General features: G+C 40.7%; 3 protein-coding genes across 10 annotated transcripts in view; all 3 read right to left on the bottom strand.

Moving 5' to 3' along the window:
* The window catches only part of arhgef12a (Rho guanine nucleotide exchange factor (GEF) 12a), a 71,526-nt gene extending 66,105 nt beyond the window's left edge, over positions 1–5,421 (bottom strand). For 5 of the 6 annotated variants that reach the window (XR_009796003.1, XR_009796005.1, XR_009796006.1 and 2 more), the window contains exon 1: positions 4,060–5,420. Coding sequence is in view for 2 of the 6 variants with exons in the window: in XM_061826827.1 (XP_061682811.1) it covers positions 4,060–4,091 (32 nt within the window). In the remaining 4 variants the exon portion in view is untranslated. Of the gene's footprint in view, positions 1–4,059 lie in introns of all 6 variants that reach the window. The other variant, XR_009796004.1, reaches the window with a different exon arrangement.
* A 3,246-nt stretch (positions 5,422–8,667) lies between these two features.
* tlcd5a (TLC domain containing 5a) lies at positions 8,668–13,758 on the bottom strand. 3 transcript variants are annotated; one of them, XM_061827189.1, is made up of 5 exons: positions 13,654–13,758; positions 13,435–13,557; positions 11,913–12,037; positions 11,607–11,804; positions 8,668–10,642 (listed from the first exon to the last, which is right to left on the bottom strand). In XM_061827189.1, exons 3-5 carry the CDS (start codon positions 12,001–12,003, stop codon positions 10,116–10,118), a joined length of 816 nt encoding a protein of 271 aa, XP_061683173.1. In that variant the 5' UTR covers positions 12,004–12,037; positions 13,435–13,557; positions 13,654–13,758; the 3' UTR covers positions 8,668–10,115. The 3 variants fall into 3 exon arrangements, with proteins under 3 accessions (XP_061683173.1, XP_061683176.1, XP_061683175.1); XM_061827192.1 differs by lacking the exon at positions 11,913–12,037 and having other exon boundaries at positions 13,654–13,757; XM_061827191.1 differs by lacking the exons at positions 11,913–12,037; positions 13,654–13,758 and having other exon boundaries at positions 13,435–13,647.
* A 664-nt stretch (positions 13,759–14,422) lies between these two features.
* The window catches only part of LOC133504681 (out at first protein homolog), a 29,120-nt gene continuing 22,626 nt past the window's right edge, over positions 14,423–20,916 (bottom strand). The window contains exons 2-4 of the mRNA XM_061827193.1: positions 20,550–20,684; positions 20,214–20,394; positions 14,423–16,224 (exon numbers count right to left, since the gene is read on the bottom strand). Of these exons, the coding sequence (XP_061683177.1) occupies positions 15,950–16,224; positions 20,214–20,394; positions 20,550–20,684 (591 nt within the window). The 3' untranslated portion in view covers positions 14,423–15,949. The remainder of the gene's footprint in view (positions 16,225–20,213; positions 20,395–20,549; positions 20,685–20,916) is intronic.

The raw sequence follows: 20,916 nt of genomic DNA, 5'->3' as shown, positions 1-20,916 counted from the left end.
TTAGCCTCAAACAGGTTTTGATCTTTGGTTTGATTCTTGAATATAGTCGTGTACTTTTTTTTTTTTGTTAATCTACGAAGGTTTAAACTTTGGGAGTGTTTAAACGAGAGACAAAGCAAGAAAATGTTAACGCCTGTCTGAGAAAACTGAAGTGCCTTAAAACCTATATAAGAAACAAAAAAAAACATCCTTTAAACAAATAAGCATTCACTGTAAATAAAAAAAAACATCCTGTAAATGAAAAAAACATCCTTTAAATGAAAAAAAACATGTAATGTGTCATGATCCTGCTGGTTCAGCCGGGGCTGCGCGGGGTCGCGCTGATTGGGAGAAACACACCTGCGCCCCATGCTGGCTGAATGGCCCCGGTGTATATAGGACCATGGGGACGACTGGTCCGGCGCCAGATCGTTGCGGTTCATGCCCCGTTCCAGCACTCCCGTATCTCTGATCATATTCCCGTGTGTACCGACCTCCGCCTGTCCTCCGACCAACCTCGTAAGCCTGACTCCTTTGACATTTCTGCCTTCCTTGATCGATCTCACGTGTACCGACTCCTGCCTGCCCGCTGACCTGTTCTCTATGCCCAACGTCCTCACTACCGCTGCTGCACCTGACTGCCTGGCCGATCCCCGACCGTGGAACAATAAACGTTTTTCCCGAGTTACCTCTGCGTCTCGCGTGTACTCCTGCATTTGGGTCCTACCTCCTTTCCGATGGGTCGTGACAATGAACAGGAAAACAAAAAAGTGAATATAAAAAAAAAAAAAAAAAATCAACTTCTACTACACAGATTTCACTTAACTTAAAATATTTTTGGAACGCAACCCTCGTGTAAACTGTAAATTCAACACAAACCTTTCCGCTGTGACGTTCCAAAACCTGTTAACACTTTAGTCATTGTAGCAACTGCACTCAAATAGGTTCATTACAGGCACGTGATGATGTGCCAGCATAACTAAAACAACACAATCCCAGTGGGTGCCATGCACTGCTGTATAATTGCTGCAAAGAGGGGAAGGGTCTCATGAATAATGCGGGTTAAACTCTTGAGTTAGTCCTCGCCATGACACTCATACTGGAGCTTGCTTCTGCCCTTGAACCAAGGAAATAGATTCTAGGTTGTTGGCCTGCTTTCCACACAGGTATGTGGAATTTAGGTCGGAAAGCTGGTCACAATTAAAAGGAGAGAACCTCTCTAGCGATGAGAAACCCATGTAAGTATTACTTCAAGTGATAACTCCAGAGTATAATGGACTTCATGGGAATCTGGAAAATACACTTAACAAGCGGGATATGTTCGCCGTTAAACTGATAAAAGTGACGGTGGCATCAAGGTTCTCAATTCATTCCTCCAATAAGATGATTGTGAGGTTCAGTCTAAATCCAAAGATTGTTTTAATGGGTGCTGAAGAAGGTAAGTATTAAAGGCTTAAGGGTAATAATGGTGTTACTGAGGCAGGCGAAACGCTCTTAGGGCAAGTAGTACTTTGCAAGGAAAGAACTCTATTACTTGTGCTTACATCAGCAGTGTTTCCATCAAGATAGGATGTAGCTCCTTGCTAATTAGATTGTATAGCGCAGTTATTAGTCAGCACATTGCTACAATGGAGTGACTTATTTGAAAGCGCATGTCTTATCAGTGGCTGGATCATCCAAATCAAAGGCCCTCCAAAAGCAACAAAAATTTGGGTAAAATATGCCTTAAATTGTGAATATTTATTCAACAGATAACTTTAAGTATTTTGACTCATAAACTGGAAAGACTACGCTGTTGACTAAGTACAGTACTTCTCAGCTCAGCAGCCCTATGGCAGTCAAACAGCAGTAAGTATGGTTAATCATAATAAATATTGGTTGTGTTGAAGTGTTGTTTAGCAATGTTATTGGTTTGTTTCTACTTAATCCTTGAGCTCCAGCTGTCAAACTCTTAGAATTCAGAACAGTTGCCATGAATGATTATTTTAATAACTAATTATTTTGTTAATTTTTAATTAATCTGACCAAAAAAAAATAACTTCCTTCCCTTTATTCAAAAACAGGACATTATTTCTAACTGTGTCATCCATCGGTGAATCATCAAAAATGTTGATAATTTGATCAAAGTAAAAGCAGACATGCAAATTTTATTTTGAGAAAACTTTAAGACAATCAGTCTGCTTTCACGGAGGGCAACAGATTTCACTGAGTATTTATTGCTAAGTGGCTGAAATTCTGTGGCTTTGGACGATTTAGGTTAAACAAGAACTCTGAATGATTAATCAATCATTGTGTAAAACATAATTGAAAATACAAATATTTTCAAATCCTTTTCCACTTATATTCAACTGAACACACTAAAAGGATGAGACATTGAATGTTCAGACTGATTAAATCATGGACATGTCCTCCGACCTATAGAGGGTAAGACATTGTCCTTAACCGCGACCCTTATCAGTGCAAAGTACAAAAGCCAGCATTTGTGATGGTATGGGGTGTGCTAGTGCCCATGGCATAGGAAACAAACATCTGTGAAAGCATGCTGAAAAGTACATACAGGTCCGGCGCAAACATATGCTGCCATCCAAGCATATCTTTTTCGAGGACATCCCTGCTTATTTCAGCAAGACAATGCCAAACCACTTTCTGCATGTGTTAAGGCTTTTTCACATTTTTCGGTGTAAAAGGCCCCTGCCTCTTGAGTGCAATATCAACAACGAGGATGCTGCCACCACATATTTAGAAGTGCTGACGTAGCAACCAACCAGAAAGTAAACAAAGGTTTTACCCATTGAAGAATTCAACAGCATCCCGACCAGATGACAGTCCTTTTTTTTTAATATAAACGAAAGACCTCTGGTGTCCTCCTCATCTTATGGAGGAGACGAGCTGCGGGGAGGGGGGCAAGGGGGTTCCTCCTGTTGTAATGGCTCTGACAGTTTAGGGTTGTTCATGAACTACAATTTTACCAAGCCCACTTCGAGGTATATTTTGATATCAGCAGAGATTTCGTGACACAACAAAACCGCAGGAAATGGAGCATCCTCCATTTTTCCCTTGGCATTTCCAGTACAAGTCCTGCAAAATAGCAGTCAGGAATTACTCCACAGGTCTATCTTAGATTGTACGAGCTTTTTGTCATCAGAAATTCAATGCTCTAGAATTTTTCTTCTTTCATAATTATCATCTTAATTTGCCAGATATGTCAAAAACACACAAGGAATGTTTTTCCGGTATTTGGAGCTGCTGTAGTACGACAACAGACAGCCATTATGACAAAACATACTTTTGAGACTTAAAAACATTGTAGTGACTAGTCAGTGAGCAATAACAGTAAAGTGTTAATGCTGTTACGATGATAATTGTGCAAATGATAGAGTCCTCAAGAAATTTGGAGCAGTTAAAGATTAATAGAGCGATAGACTGGTACAGGGAGAATTCTGAAAATTCTGCAGTACTTGGGAAATTTAAATAGTTTAAACTGACTGGTTGTGTGATACTATGGAACAGTGACAATTGTGTAAATGGTGCAAATAGTTCTCAAGCATGAGTGGCCAGTATTGTACATGATGTATCCTCTCCTTAACAAGTTCAACTGTTTTTGTGATGCGCTACAGAAGGGTAAGATCGCAAAGAACATAAGTTTAGTGATGACCATAAAATCAATTACAAATTTATGATAATCTAATTGTAGTATGGTGCTGAAAGTGGTAGAGGTTTCTTTCTGCTGGCTGTTCAATACAACATGGCTAAGTCAGTCATAACAAAAGTATAACACTGCGCCATAAATGTTGTATATTTAGTGTTAACGTGAAGACTACCTTATTTTTACACTTGTATGATGGCTGAGTGTGAACAAGTAATTGAAAACTTAAAACAGTGCCTGGACGGTACAATCAATTAAATCAAATATAATCAAATTGCATCACTTTTGATTATCGGCATTAATCATTTCAAATTATCTGAACGAATTCATGCCAAGTCTGAGGCAGGCCAGTGTCTATGAAAAGATTGTCTTCCACTGCAGAGGTTAGTTTGCCTCACAGCACTATGTATAGCATAATTAGTTGTATACTGTACCTGTCAGTGAAGCTGGACTGTGTGTCACTCATTGGGCTTCCGGTTCTAGATTTGCAGGGAATTATATCCGATTGACATTTTCCAGTGTGACGAGGCGACTTGGTGGAGCGTCCTTCACTGGCATTCGTGACAAATGGCCGTTAAAAAAAAATACAATAAAATACATATAAAAGGAAGATGCAAGCAGAGATGCCAACAGCAAATATCCTAAATGTAATGGAGAAGTGGGTCACCGCAAAGAGGATTAAAATGGTGCAGACCGTAAAAATGAATTAGGGCCTGGGTATCGGTGATAAATAACACTGCTGGCCCAAGTTGTATGCGTGGAAGCCTCGCATTCACATCCCAGTTTTCGGATAATCCAACGTTACGGACAGCGTGGCGGTTCAGTCCGACTGGTACCACCTTCACTAGGCTCGAATGGGGACTCAACGTCCCTTAGAGATCCAACAAATTCCTCCAGTCGGGAGTTTGCGGTTTGGTTTCTCCTGCCCGATTCAGCCGTTACCATGCAGAGTCAGAGTCGTTCGATACCGTAATGTTTAAAACAAACGAGCACGAAGAAAAAAAATTAAAAATGTATATCATCTAGAAGCTTGATTGAGAGAATCGTCAAAGGAGATGAGAGTCCAGTCTAGCTAGCTTCACGCTAACAAAACAGATGAACTGTACTGGGTGTGGGGGGGGGGGGGGACTTTTCGTCGTGTGCCCTTGTTTACACTGCAAAGTAAGGAAAGTCCGAATCCCGACGAGAAGAAAAAAAAAACATATATAAATGTCCAGTAGCCTTTTTACGTCCAGGTCCTCTGGGAAAAAATAGTCTCCAGGGATGAGAAGAGAATGCGGGCAAAGTGTGTGTTAGCGGCGCTCGACGCTCCTTGACTCCATGTTAGCAGAACGGAGTCAGTCAGTCTCTCCGCACAATTCCTTCCCGTGGATGAAAAAGCGGGCTAGGCTAGGCAGCCAAGCTAAACGGGTAGAAAGTAACAAGCACTCTCCCGTGAGTCACTAACGGTGAACTAAAACGCCGAACAGCCGTTAAAACTTTCAGGGACGCTCGCAATTTTTTCTCCCAACGCTTGGCGTCATTTGTACGAGAGTTTACAAAAAATAAAAAAAGAAACTGTGAGTGCCCTAGCAACGCCCTAGCTTGCTAGCCGCCGCAATCGAAAACTTCCAGCAGCCACTTCCGCCGGGAGATGGGAAAACTCCTGCAGCATCCCGGCTTCCGAAATACACTCAAAAAACGAAACCTGTCTGAAACAGAGTTAAAAGCAATTACTGCATCACTATTTTATTTGTCAATAAATCGTACGCATACATGACACCCTTCGTATACACGCCAAATTGTGATGCTTAATGACGTGTGACTGACACGTAAATGGAAGCCAGACAGAAGGGGTCGAGTCAACTACACGTACACACAAAACTGCAATTCACATCTACATTCATTTCAAATGTAAAACAAAATCCAATGCATTAATCGAAACACTGAGTGCATTTTAAAATAAATCCTCAATTTCTTATTAACCAAATCATTCAGTGCATTTAGTCAAATTAATGACATCCAATCCAAGAGTTCTATTTTTGAAGCCTTTTTGTCATTTTTATCCAATTGTGGCTGGTGAGTACATTGTTGTTTTTGCGTTTTTTTTAAATGGGCCCCTATTTGGTCATTTCTGGCCATTGGAGCACAATATAAAGCTGACGTCTTACTGCTAAAAAAATAAAGTATTTTAACCTCCCCTCATCGTAGTTTGTCTTGGACATTTGTCTCATCACTGAAACAATTCATCCTTTTTACCGCTCCAGTTGTTAATACTGTTTTTTGATTTGAACAAACACTTTGTCATGAAGCTTCAACAACTACTAAAAAAAACAGCGTTCAATTTAGCGATGCATTATCTATCTATCTATCTATCTATCTATCTATCTATCTATCTATCTATCTATCTATATATATATATATCTATATATATATATATATAATATATATATATATATAATATATATATATATATATATATATAATATATATATATATTATATATATATATATATATATATATATATATATATTTAAAGACAAGAAACAATGTCCTACTGACGTGTTAAGATCCACGTGACTCCGAAGACCATTGATGTCAAACTGTATCACACCATCTAGCGGATTTAAACGAAACTTCTACCACCGATTCATTCCAATTTTTAGTTTTTCCTTCAATCCATCAATTTTCTGAGTCTCTTATTCTCAGGAGGGTTGCAGGAGTGTTGGAGCCAATCCCAGCTGTCATTTGGTAGGAGGCTGGGTACACCCTGAACTGGTTGCCAGCCAATCGCAGGGCATATCAAGACATAAAGCCAGACTCACAATCACACCTCGGGGCAATTTAGAGTCTCCAATGAATGCATGTTTTAGGATGTGGGAGGAAACTGGAGTGCCCGGAGAAACCCCACGCAGGCATGGGGAGAACATCCAAACTCCACGCAGGCGGGGCCGGGATTTGAACCCTGTTCCTTAGAACTGTGAGGCCAATGCTCTACACCTGTTCCTTGTGTTACCTCTTTAAAACCTATAGTTTTCAATTAAATACACTCGCTATTCCCACCCTTTTTTGAGACTAGGCATGTCTTACACTTAAAAAATCTCACAGCACACCAACAAACAATAATGTCTCAAAAAGTGGAAACAAGTCAATCATATGCTTTATGGCATGATATAGAAGACCATTTATTTGTTCTGTCTGTCTTTGTATGCCACTGCCATTGATGAACAAAGATAGAGTATTTGTTGTAAATAAATAATATTTTGATCCATCCATCCATCCATCCATCCATCCATCCATCCATTTTCTTTGCTGCTTATCCTCACGGGGGTCACAGGAGTGCTGGAGCCTTTCCCAGCTGTCAACGGGAAGGAGGCAGGGTACACCCTGATGGTTGCCAGCCAATCACAGAGCACGTAGAGACAAACAGACTCACAGTCACACCTAGAGGCAATTTAGAGTGTCCAATTACCAGAAAACCTCACACGGCACCCTAATGTGCCAGGGCACATTGGTTGGGAATCACTGAAATCCATGACAAAGACAAGATACCTAATTTTCAAACGAATGCTATTAATATTTTTCCTGCAAATATACTCATTCGGAATTTAATGCCCACAACCCAGTCCCAAAAAGCTGGAACAGGGGCAACCAAAGCCTGGAAAATTTGAGAAATGTGTAATCATCACCCATCTGGATCATTCCACAGATGAAAATCAGCAGGTAAGCAACGAAACCAAAAACCCACATTGAATGCCCGTGACCTTCGATTCTTCAGGTGGCTCTGGATTGAAAACTGACATCACTGTGTAAAGGATACTGCCACGTGGGCTCAGAACAGTTCAGAAACCTATTGTCAGTTAACACTGTTTGTTGCTACATCTACAAATGCAAGCTAAAACTCTACCATGGAAAGTAAAAGCCACAAATCAACAGCACCAAGAAATGCTGCAGGCTTCTCTGGGGCTAAGCCTATTTGAGATGGACTGATACAGAGTGCTATGATGACTCCATATTTCAAATTGTTTTTGGAAATCATGGAGTTCGTGTCCTTCGGAAAAGAACCCTCCGGTTATCAGAGCAAAGTTCAAGTCAGCATCTGTGATGGTATTGGGTTTTGTTAGTGTCCAAAGCGTGGATAACTTCTACATTTGTGAATGCACCATTAATGCTGAGGTACAAACAAGTTTTGGAGGAACATATGCTGCCATCCAAGCAACTCGTTTTTCAGAGACGCCCTGTTTCAGCAAGGCAATGCCAAGCAACATTCTGCATGTGTTATAACCGCGTGGCTTTGTAATAAAAAGTGCGGGAACTAGATTGGCCTTCCAGCAGTCCAGGCCTGTCTCCTATTGAAACAGTGTGCCACATTATAAAGCGTAAAGTTTGACAACAGACATCCAAAACTGTTGAGCAACTGAAGGTGTATATCAAGTAAGAATGTGAAAGAATTTCAACAACAAAGCTTTTAACTATGGATGTCCTCAGTTCTCAAATGCGGATTGGTAATAGGTGATGAAACGCAGTGCTGAACATACCTGTCCTAGCTTTTTTGGATCGTGTGGCAGGCATCGGATTCAAAACAAATAAATATGTTTATTAATTTGAGCATTAAATATGTTGTCTTTGTAGTGTAAGTCATTGTATTCAGAAACTTATTGGAATTGGTGTTTGAAATAGATTAGTTTAGGCAATAAAGCAAAGCTTAACATAACCACAATTTACATTCAACGCTTTGAAACAAGTCACTAGTTTTGTATTCATTCAAGAAATTCCTTCTTTAATTATGCTGTGAGGTTTACAGAAGACAATCAAAACTGTCAATCAACTCCAAGAAGGAAGGCACAAACAAGTTATACTTTTTGCTTGATTCACAAAACTGCTCACCTGGTATTTGGTATGATGGCAACTGGATAAACAGACTTGTGCTGAAAGCAATGAAAGAACATGTGTTTTAGCATGTTACTGCACCAATTAAAATGCTCAAAAAGGTATAAGACAACAGATTTACACACAACCACCATAGACACATTTTGGTACACAAATAAACAGCTCTACCACACACAAATGCAGTACATTTAATCAAAAACAATATGCCTTCAGTCTAATAACAAAAGTCAGAAGATGGTTTTACCAATGGAAAGCATCCCATTGTATAAGAGAACAGAGGGAAAGGACAAAAAGGAACTAGGGCAAAAGCTTAAAAAAATGACTAAAATATAAATGACTTTAGTAAAGCTTCTCCCTGAGTAAGACTTCAACATCTGTTCACAGTTTGACATTAACAAACAAACAACCCCACCACCCCAAAAGAAAAAAAAAACAAAAAACAGCTAAACAAACAATAACATAAACACACTCATTTTAAAAATGACACATGGATTGAGGTGATTACAAGGTGTAAACAAACTGTGCCCACCATATTGGGACACTTTTTTCTGTGTTCACTGTCACCTAGAGCAACGTTATTTTACTTAATTTATAGTGGAAGTGCTTAAGATCAACATATACATTCACTGTTATAGAGTTTTCTGTTAGAGTAATTAAAAAAAAAAGTTTCCCCCCTTCCATCCATTTTTTTTATTTCGCTTGTCCGCATTTTCACACCCATTCACACCAACAGTGGATAAAAAATAACAGTGATGTTCAAACCCTAACCCTGGCAGGTGTTTTTATATAATTGACTGAAATAAATCAAGCCCCTTTCCATTATTGTGCACTGTAACCTAGAACTCTTTTTTTTTCCAAAAGAAGTAAAACATTGAGCTCATGAGGTTACATAGGTGTGTGCACGTTATAACTGGTATTGCATTACATTTGCGGCAAACATACCTTTGAGAATTATGACCCAAAACTTCAAACTTGGTTTCATTGGACCATATCAAAGTCTCCCAAACGTGGGAAAATGCAAGACGGCGAGATAGGTCACATTAATGGTGGAAAACATTTTCAAATGAGATATTTGGTCCTGTGTTTTATTCCTGACATTTGAACAGGGATGTGTAAACTTAAATTATTGGATAATTAAACTAAAGTAAAATTGCTCACTCTTCGAACGTGCCTGACAGACACATAAGAAAGGGAACAAGAAACGTCCAAGAAGTTCTCTAGTCTCTAAGTCCATACTACTCATTAGCAAGTATGGTGATAAAACAAAACATGAACTTTTGACAGATATTTGAGGGAGAGAGTTTGGGACTTCCAGTGAACAGTATTAGGGTTTGGTTGTAATGACTCACAGAAAAATTAAGCTTCATTACATGATGTTGTCCACAAACAGTGGGTGCCTTGGGAGTTTTTTTTTTCTTTTTTTTTTACTCTATTACTGTAACCAAGTGCAACATCTGTTACTGTTTTGTTTTCCAACCATATACTGCAAACCATCTCTGTGATGTTTGGCCTGTGCCTTGTACACAACAACCAAACAACATCCTGAAGTGTTTGTTTTCTTTCCTACTCCCCAGAGGACATCTCAGTTATATTGAAGTTGTCTCTGCGGTCAGCATTCAGTCAGTCCTTCTTTCCTTCGTGACCATTCACAGCCTCTTTTCGTTCCCTCTGCTGCTTGTGCCAATTCCTGCTCTTCCGGACGGTGAAGCGAACAATGTCCACCATGAAGACCCAGGATAGCGCGTACATGGCCACACCCCCGCACTTGATGAAAAATCTGGGCCTCGGCGAGATCAGCTCACAGTACAGCATTGTGCCTCCCACAAAGATCCGCATCAGCACGAAGAGGAGCACGAACAGGGCGTCCACAGTGTACGCGAGGGACGTGCCGTAGTGTCCCGTTTGCTTGAGGAACCAGCGAGCCTGAAGCAGAGGGTTGGTGATCTCGCTGCCAAAGAGGACGGCACAGCCCTCGATCCCGGACTCGCCCAGCCAGAGAGTGAGCAGGATTCCCAGGATGCTCATGGTGTGGTGGGCCAGCATGACGGCTCCCTCCGTACGGAAGTAGACGCACCAGGCCATGTCAAAGACAAAGTAGCCCAGGCTCAGCAGCATGGCACTTATCTGCAGAGGTGTGTTCTTTGTACCTGATACAAAAACAAAAGTTTTTTTTACATTTGTGAATTCCTTCCATTTCTTGTCCATTCTGCTTCTTCAGTACAGGGTTGCAAGTGAGCTGGATCCTATCACAGCTGACTTCATCTAAAAGTTAGACTGCACCTTGGACTGATCACTAATCAATCTCAGGGGAACATATCAGGGAACAGGAAGATTAAAAAAAATGTACTTAAACAACGATTCAATTAAAATATATTGCGCATCAAATTTGGATGAAAAAAAAATCCTACCTGTATATATCGTAAATGTTTAGAATAGTTTGTAAAGATGAAATGCAATGCATTTTAGTCTCAGCCTCCCCAAAAAACAAGAACTATTTAATATTGTACTTTATATCAACATACCATAATTGCATAATTGAAGAATATTGACACAAAGTAGGGCGGCACGGTGGAGCAGCTGGTAAAGCGTTGGCCTCACAGTTCTGAGGTGCAGGGGTCAATCCTGGCCCCGCCTGTGTGGAGTTTGGATGTTCTCCCCGTGCCTATGTGGCTTTTCTCTGGGCATCTGCTTTCCTCCCACATTCAAAAAACATGCAACATTAATTGGACACTCTAAATTGCCCCTAAGTGTGATTCTGAGTGCGGCTGTTTGTCTCGATGTGCCCTGCGATTGGCTGGCAACCAGTTCAGGGTTTACCCTGCCTCCTGCCTGTGAAAGCTGGGATAGGCTCCAGCACTCCCCGTGACCCTTGTGAGGATAAGTGGCAAAGAAAATGGATGGATGACACAAAGTAAGTTTTTGCCACATTTCAATGGACATTGTGTTACTCCTTCTGGTGGATGCATGCACCTTGACAACCTGGGAGCATGACAATAGACTAATACAGTACTCATATCATGAGGCGCCACTTTACTTGGAGAGGCAGATTTTTCCTAAGTGGTACTTGGTGTAAAAAGTTTGAAAACCGCTGATCAACAATATTCCTCCTACCTGGATAGGTGAAGGGCCAAGGTCCATCAACATATCCAATGTAGGCCGTGATGCAGACTGCCAGGATACCATGCAGCAGGGTGACGAGGCGGCAATTCCATTCGCAGCTGCGTTGGCCGTTGATGTGACACAGGGCAAAGTAGAGCGACGCCCAGCCGGCTAGGCTCAGGAGGGCGCCGAGCACGACCATTTTCTCCTCTGAGGACAACAACAGCATCCTGCTCATTGAGATCCCTTACAGTAGAAGGACTGTGATATTCTCTCAAAAACAATTAGCCTTTGCTTGTGCAAGAATAGCACAAGCACCCTCTTGAGGACACGGTGGGGTGAGGGGGACGTCTCTCCGCTGGCTGTGACGTTTGTACCATGCAGCTGGACGGACCAGCCCTCTCTCCATGGGCGGCGCAAGTCTCTCCTTGCAGAATTCAAAACTAGATGAAAGATGACTGGGTCTCAGACGTTCAGATCTTGAGCAACTTATGTCAACAAATTTGGAAATGTCTTTCTTCGTGGAAATCACACAGTAACTTCATAATTCCAGTCATTTTCAAAGTCTGAAACTTTACACAGTATCGATCGATCCATCCATCCATCCATCTTCTTAGCCAGTTATCCTCACAAGGGCCGCGGGGAGTGCTGGAGCCTATCCCAGCTGTCATCGGGCAAAAGGCGGGGTACACTCTAAACTGGTTGCCAGACAATTGCAGGGCACGTGCACAAACAATCACACCTAGGGGCAATTTAAACAATTAATGTTGCATGTTTTTGGGATGTGAAAGGAAACCAAGGTGGCTGGAGAAAAGCCACACAGGCAAGGGGAGAACAGGCAAATTCCACAGAGGCGGGGACGGGATTGAACAGTAGACCTCAGAACTGTGAGGCCAACGCTTTACCAGCTGACCCACCGCAAATCGGTGACTCTCAACTGTTGAGATAGGACCCAAGATGAGTTGTGGACATGGAAAAATATTTATAGGATAACAATTCAGACTGTTAAAACTATTATAGTTGCATTGGTCTGCAGCTATCATTCTTCAAAAAGAAAATAAACCACTGATGTTTCACCTTTCTGACAAGATCAGAACCAAGATGCAAGTTTTGGAACATGCAGTTGTTCATCCTTGGTTTTTTAATGAGGTCCTCTAAAAGTCATTTCAAAACATGTAATTATGAGAGGTTTATCTTTTTAAAAAACAGTCATGGTGTCAAAGACTTTTTTGTTTGTTTGTTTGTTATGCGTGTTCTTTATTGTTCCTGACATATGCAAAATTGGGTCGCAACTACGCTAGAATAGAAAAGTGAGGGTCCCAGGGCGAAAACAGCTCAACGCTCCAAATAGTAATTGCATTTGGAATTTAGGAGTTACAGTTTGTCAGTAGTGTAGAATAAAACCCATTTTACTGAAATATATATATATATATATATATATATATATATACACACACAAATGGCAACATCGGAGAAACGTGTGGAATTAATTTTCTTTTCTCAAGCCGTATTTTGGAAACAATCGAAACACTGTGCTTGGGTACATAAGGAAATGTCTGTTGAGCGTATATCACACCACACAGGAGGATGAACTGCTTTCGAAAGCCATCGTGGCATGTGATGACTATTGAAGGCGTTTTACGGTAAATAGATAATGAAATCACGAAACTTGTTCTGCTAAAAGGAGAACCGACGATATGAATTTCTTCAATTTGGACGCCACATCAACACGATTGAATGGGATATTTCCTAGTTAGCCGTGCAAGCTAAAATGCTAGCAAACGGCACTGCACATTCACACACATTCATTGTCAGCGGGCAACAACAACAATATTATTACCTTAATTGCGCACATATGGATGACGTGACATCAGGTATTTAGTAATGTTTAGCAAACGTAGCTTGTGGTCTTCGCTGTTGTACTCCACCTGCTCTTCATGCTTCGTTCGTCTCAAGTCAGACGCTGACGAGGTAAACGACACCATTAATTGCGTTATCCTACATTTTAACCCGCATCGTTTCAAGCATTATTCCATTATTATTATTTTGTGATACATACAAGACCGTCTTTCTACTTCTTCACCCAATGGATGGATGCTTCGGTTTATCTACAGCGACACTCAGAGGTCAGGGCGTGGCATTACACAATTATTGTTCCGGATAGATGGATTGATAATACCGTAATTTATCCCGTAAAAGGGGGGGATAAAGTAATTTGTAAGATTATACGTCATAGATAAAATATTTTAAACGGAAACCAGTATATATATATATATATATATATATATATATATATACATACACACACACACACACCACACACACACACACACATTCATTTACCCATATGTATAAAAATGTACACATATTGGACAAAATAACGAATACTGTATACCTATCCATGTACACGCTCAACTATGAACTTCAATATGCATGGCATATCATGCATGTTTGCGTTTGCATACACTTTGTGCACAGGTTGTATCATAAATTCATTAATACGTCACATATCTCATCAATACTGGACTTAATTTTATAAATCCTGCTGCACAACAACTGGACTATATTTATTACTTACCAGTGTACACATACTGTGGGCCCTAGCACACCCACACTGCTATGATGAGGACAAATGAATAATAATCATACTGCTCGCACAATTACAAGTATACTTCACGGCATCTGAACATCACTTGGGTTATAAAACGTGAAATGTTGCTTTCAAAAGAATTTGATGACTACTACTGGTAATGATGATCACCCCCCCCTTTTTTTTTCTTTCATTGGAAATCACCAATGCAGTACAAAGACAAAACTTTGAAACAGTCCTTGTATAATGCAACTCTTTAATGGCACATTCGCTAGCTGCTTGATTTCCCACTGATATAGCAAATCTGCATATCATATTAAAAACTCTTTCATAGAAAAATAAGGAAAACATTTTCAACATGTGTAACATCAGGGGTGGGAAACCTTTAAAAAAAAATGTCACCATCCTCAATGGTTGAAAAATTGTGAGGCAAACGTATATTGTACTAAAGTGTACAGTATATGGTAAGAGTTTGAGGATTAAACGTTTCTGCAGTGTTCTTCGGAGGTGTGATCGGATTTCAGAGTGGTATGACAGGCCGGATCGTGTTTTCGCAGTTGTTTGCCCACCCCTGATCTACACACACAAACAGTAGAAAAGGCAAAAATATTAAGGCACTTGCTCAGTGAAATTGGAAAGTTTGGCTCTTTTGTTAATAAATGATATTGCTACACATCTGAAACAAAGTTGAACTATTGCCGTTTGGTCCCACGAGTTCAAGAAGTTCTGTTTGAATAAGTGAGCATGAATTTGAGCTGCATAAATATTATGTCACTGTATTAGAAGAGGATGTAAGGACATGATTGTGTAAAAAAAAAAAAAAAAAAAAGAAAAACCATATGGTGGTACTTCTTGGGCCACAATCCAGTCAGTGAATATGAGTCCCAACATTGGAAAACGTCCTTTTGAATAACCTCTTTTTACCCTCAGAAACATTACACCTTCCTTTTGGACAAACTTAAAACTCTTACAATAAGGCGGCAACATGTGAGCGCCTGGAATTAACACCCCATAACGATGTGTTCAAACCAACCAAAGAAGACCCCTATTAAAAGACTGAAAACAAAAAAAAAAGACACAAATGAAAGCGTTGCGGAATTAGTTTGAATACTTCTAGTTGTGTTTTGAGGACCTGTGGTTGATGACGAGCAAAAACATTTTGAAAAGCTATTTATAATAATTAAAAAAATAAGTCAGGTCATGTCCCTGTGAGTGTGAAATAAATAAATCCAGCATTGACAAGCATTTTTTTTGTCAGCCAGAATGGACTAAAGCTGGGTCGCCCCCCACAAAAGTACGTGTATTGCCATAGCATCACATATTGTTGATAAGTTAACAGTTACAAATACAACAGATATTAACTTATTCCAAAAAAAAGCTCAATTGTTTGTTCAAAATTTTGCGTGATTAACCCCCAAAAATTCACTCGAGACCTACTTTGGGGAAAACCCATATAAGACTGCTGAGAAGCTGGATGCAAAGTGTTTTTCCACAGTGGATAGAGAAGACAAGATTTCCTTCGTTAATGAGCGTCTTTTGCTGGTATGTCATCCCTGGCGACAATTTTCCCTCCAAAGTGAAGGCAAATATCACATTATCGTTGACGATTATTTTTTTCCATCTCCTCCCCCTTCAAAAGATCTAATTTCTCTCCCAGGGTCAACATCTGGAACTCACCACAGCTCCACCTGATCCAGTTCCACTTATTATCATATAAGATGCGTTCCAGTGTTCCTGTAAATAGCACAGCCAGAGACACGTCAAACTAGGTCTCTTCGTCCCAAAGGCATAGCTGTTTTTGGGGGACGTAGTAATTGAAGTGGTAGCCCTTGCTGCAACTCTTGATGCCACATTTGTAGGTGGAGCCCTTTCCCGTGGTATCGCGGCTCCGGCAGTACTTAAGCAGGCAAGGATACCACTCCAGACGGAGGCCGTACGTGCACAAGCACGGCTGCCACAAGTCCTTGGTGGCGTGACAGGCCTGGAATTGGGGCACGTTGGAATTGTGGGGCAGCGCCTCGAAAATGGAACCATCCACGCCTGCAAACAAAGGAGAATTACAAGCCACGTCACATCAAGCAACCCGACCAAACTGAACAATCACGAAACGGTGACAGGTGATGACTTTCTTCAAAACATGGCGCGACTGTCAAGGGAGAAGCGGATTTCCCTGGCCGTTGTAGGTATATTATAATGACCCGAAGACGGGAACTAGGAGAGAAAAGAGTGCGAATATTTGAGAGGCTTTCGGCAATGCTCAGCCCATTTCATTGACTGCACTTGTGAGATATTAATGGAAAACACCGTATAGACGCGTATAGTGTATCAGTAGGCTTGAGGGCTGACTGGATCGTGCGTTGTAACTGGAAAGGGTGATCATGCGAGACAACGTGGTAATTTTGATTGGCCGTTAACATCTGCAACATCGCAACGGCGTTACTCTGCGATTAAAATTTCAAATTGTTGGAAAACAATGAAAATGACTCCATCGCATTTCTCATACAAAGCGAGATCCAGCTGGTCAGACAGTAGTTCTACTACTGTACACAGTTGTTATGTGCTAATTTCCAGCTGGTCGCTACTAAGCCGTACTATGTATTGCTATATAGAGACAGTATATATTGTATTGCTTAGCTATATTTATAATTGTATACACACAGTAGTTGCGTGCTAATTTCCAAAAGAAACAAAGAAGGAGGTGAAGCGATCAATTTATTTTTGTCACTTCTGCCTTCTTTACAGTATTGCAATTGTCAGTGTGTTGGCAGATCGATACCCCCCCCCCTTTCTCTTAGCGTCACAAGCAGGCCTTCACTCATTTGAATATTTAAGTGGTGGTTATGTGATGCAAATCAGTGGTTGAGAATGCAGATTTCAAACATGACACCTACACATCATACCCTGAGGTCGCTAGTATGCATCCGATTACGGCACCCTTTAAGTGTCGAGAAGCTTTTTTTATTTTTATTTTTTGTTAAAGTAATGAGTTAGTATGTTCACAGTTACAGTGTCGACATGACAATTGTCGCATTAAGCATACAGTTAGCGGAATCATACGTGAAATTACTGTGACTACAATTACCTAAAAAGGTCCATGGGGGTCTGAACCCCATTAAAGTTCAAATCCTACGTTCTGCAATACATGTTTGCACAAGCCGGGTTTGAAAGTAGCGTCAACAAGGAGGGGAGATAAAGACGCTTTATCATGCAAAGAAGATGCATCTGTGATGGCTTCCACAGATAATGGTGGAAGACCATGACCATCTAACATTGTTTCCTCACTATAACACTGCTACAAGGGGACAGCAGTGGTGCTTTCATTCACATTTTCCTCACTCTAATACCGCTTGGACTTCATTGTGCCAACAGGGGATGCAAGCATCCACAAGGGATTGCTTTTGTGTGGTCTTCTTCAATATAAGCAGATGCTTGCATATGCAAACATGTCTGCGAATGGAAAAGCTGAAAACAAAGCACAGTGGTGCCGTGAAATTTGTGCATTTCAGTCCATCTCTTAGTGATGCTACACAAAACCCGCTACATTACCTTCTCATGCTAGCTGGAACTGTAGCTTGCTACTTGCTTACTGGCTACCAAATCCTTGTGACAATTTTTTTTTTTCAACCATTTTAACGGTACTTGATTTCATTGTATACTTGTTACAGTTTACTGTACATATATATAAAACCCCCTATGTTCAAATTCTGTAATGAAAAGTACACCAATTATGTTTAAGATTAAAAACAATTCACAAAATCTATGCTTTCATTAGACATCCACAGCTGTTATTTTTTAATTTAAATCAACCAAGACTCTCATTTAATGCGGTTGCAAAGGTTAAATGCCAAGTTTGTCAGAACGTTGCCATTTCACTCCTGTTGCAGTTAATGTGAAAAAAATGTCAAAATGTCCAGTATATTATGTTCAATGAAAAAAAAAATTATTGTAAGTTATTGGTCTGAGCCACAGGCCATTAAAATATGTAGCACTAACTTTTAGCTACATTCTACATTGGCATATCCTATTGCTTTCTCCCTTCAGTGGGAAATAAAATTACTAGGCAAATCTTCCAAATGTGAAGGAACGTCCGTATTTTGTTACAGAAATCACTGAACATTGACTCATTACGTCTGCAACACTGACTGTTCCGGATATTGGGGATAAAAGAAAAAAAAAAGGAAAAAAAATGTAGCATCTGACATTACACCCTTATTGAACAGCTGCTCAGTGCACGTTAGTAGCTCCCCTCCCTTCTGCCAAACTGCTGGGGCGAATGTTCTTTCTGTGTCCGGTGTCAATGCATTGCAAGTCGCTGATCATCACCTCCAGGGTAGTGAATAAGCTACAGTTCTTACAAAAGCGTCACAAAGGGAAGGCAAAGAGTGGATTGGCAAAGATGCCAAAGCCATGCTCATTCTGAAACTATCATGTTATGCAGTCGCAAAAGATCAAAATTAAGTGATTTGGTGGTACAATATGCTATATCAAGTACTGTAATTCCAGGCCTACAGAGCGCACCTGGTTATAAGCCTCACCCAGTACATCTGTAAAGGAAATACCATTTGGTACATACATATGCTGCAGCTGTGTAAAAGCCGCAAGTGCCCACATTGAAATTCACATTGAAACATAAGATATTTACAAATAAAGACAGTACACAGAAAGTTTAACGCTGGCGACACCGCGCTAACAGGGCCGTTTAAAAAAAAAAAACATACAGGTAAAAATCACTGAGTCACATCAGTAACACGCTAGCGCAGCGCTAACAGGGCTGGACCGGTAAAAGTCACTTCCTTGGTACATATGTTCCACCGGTCTCACTCTTACCTTTTCTGCTCGAGTGCCCCCTTGTAGCCATTCCAAAAAATACATGCATAAACCGCAGGGTTGAAAGCGTGTGAAAAATGTTGCGGCTTATAGGCCCGAAATTACGGTAGGTCTGGCTGGAACAGCATTTTAAGAGCGTAACAGACTTCGAACAACAGACTAACAGGGGAATTAATACCTTTAGAAATATAAATATGAAATAATGCACGTCTGTCCAGGATGACGCATCTGAACCGGAAATGAATTATTCATGGGCCACTTGCATACTTCACCTCTGACCGTGGGCAAGTTAAAAGTAACAACAACTTCAATCAGTTTAGCACCAAATGTAGATATATAAAAAGATAAATGTATAAATAGCACACAAGAGAAGACAAGAATTACAGTACACAAAATAGAAAACACAAACTATGCAATAAAATCCATTAGCAATACTATTTTGTTTTAATTTTTACATTTGAGATCTGATTCATCTGCTTAAACAACATTTCGTACTAGAGTTGAAAACACAATTGGAAAAATGTGAATTAATCCAAAGACATATTTCTGAAGAAAGAATGTCGAAATCTCCTACGGGTACTTTGGTTAAGGCAGCGAGTGCGTCCGGCATTCCGAGGTTGATGTACAAAAACATTTAAATGACAAATATTGGAGTCAGAATTTATTATGATTGTGTTCATGTCTGTCGCAAGGTTATGTACTCGACAAAAAAAAGTAAGTAAGTATCTTTCGGCTTGTCCCTTTCGGGGTCGCCACAGCGTGTCATCTCAGATGAACGCACATATATGTTTGGCACAATTTTTACGCCGGATGCCCTTCCTGACGCAACCCTTCTCAGGGAGTGGAGGCCCCAGTGGGATACGAACCCACAACCCCTGGTTTACCAAACCAGTGCTCTTAGCGCTGAGCTACAGGGCCTCGTTATGTACTCGACAAAATGTATAAAATATGAAAATTGTTCTGGAAGTGAGTCACTTGTACTCGGAATGTAAATATGCAAAAACAAAACAGTTTTATCAGTGAAAGTACCATCAACACTAAGATAAGTGTCGGAGACATAAGAGTAGAGTTAAGAGTTCCTCGGTTATGTGAAGCACTGCTGATAGCATCAAGATGATAAAGAGCGTGAGAACAAAACATAATCAAGGCAGTCAGTGGATAGCGGGGAGAATGCAGAGATAGAGAAACACGCAACCCCTGACCTTTGTCCAGCCAGTGCTTGACGTCCGCCTCCGTGGTGTAAATGGCCTCGTGGGCCTCACTGCACATGTTGTGTATGTGTCCGCTCAGCTGCCAGGCCTGGCTCACGTTGACCGAGGCGCTCATGGTAAGGTGCTCCAGGCCTCGACGCTCCTCCGCCAGCCGAATGGCATGAGGGTTTTTCTAAGATGATGATATGTGCGCGCACACACACACACACACACACACACACACACACACACACACACAACACACACACACACACACACACACACACACATAAATCAGCGGTAAAAATGTAAATGAGCCTTATATTGTATTATGGTACCATAAAATACCTGTCTGAGGCGGGCCATGGACTCGCTGGGAATGATCTCATTGTGGCTGAGGCGAGAGATGAAGCACAAAGCCTGGTACTGGTTCTGTCCTCTTTCTAGCTCGCCCAGGATTAGTGATCGGAATATCTTCACTTCCTGCCAACAGAACCCAGAGATGACCAATGACAACTTTCCATTTAGCAGTGTGGGTTTTAAACCGTTCATTTGCACAATCCTGCAGCCAGCAACAAATACCTCAAATACTGTACAGAGGTGCCTTGACTTACATCACTAACTCATTCCAAGAGCTCAAATCATTTTCCTCCCAAATAAAATAAATGGAAAGGTCAGTGATCTGTTCCAGCCACCCCTACACACACAAAAAACA

This window comes from Syngnathoides biaculeatus, chromosome 8 (genome assembly GCF_019802595.1).
Source record: "Syngnathoides biaculeatus isolate LvHL_M chromosome 8, ASM1980259v1, whole genome shotgun sequence".
Classification (NCBI taxonomy): Eukaryota; Metazoa; Chordata; class Actinopteri; order Syngnathiformes; family Syngnathidae; genus Syngnathoides; species Syngnathoides biaculeatus.
Note: the sequence above shows the minus strand (reverse complement) of the source record. Positions and strands in the feature narration are given on the sequence as shown.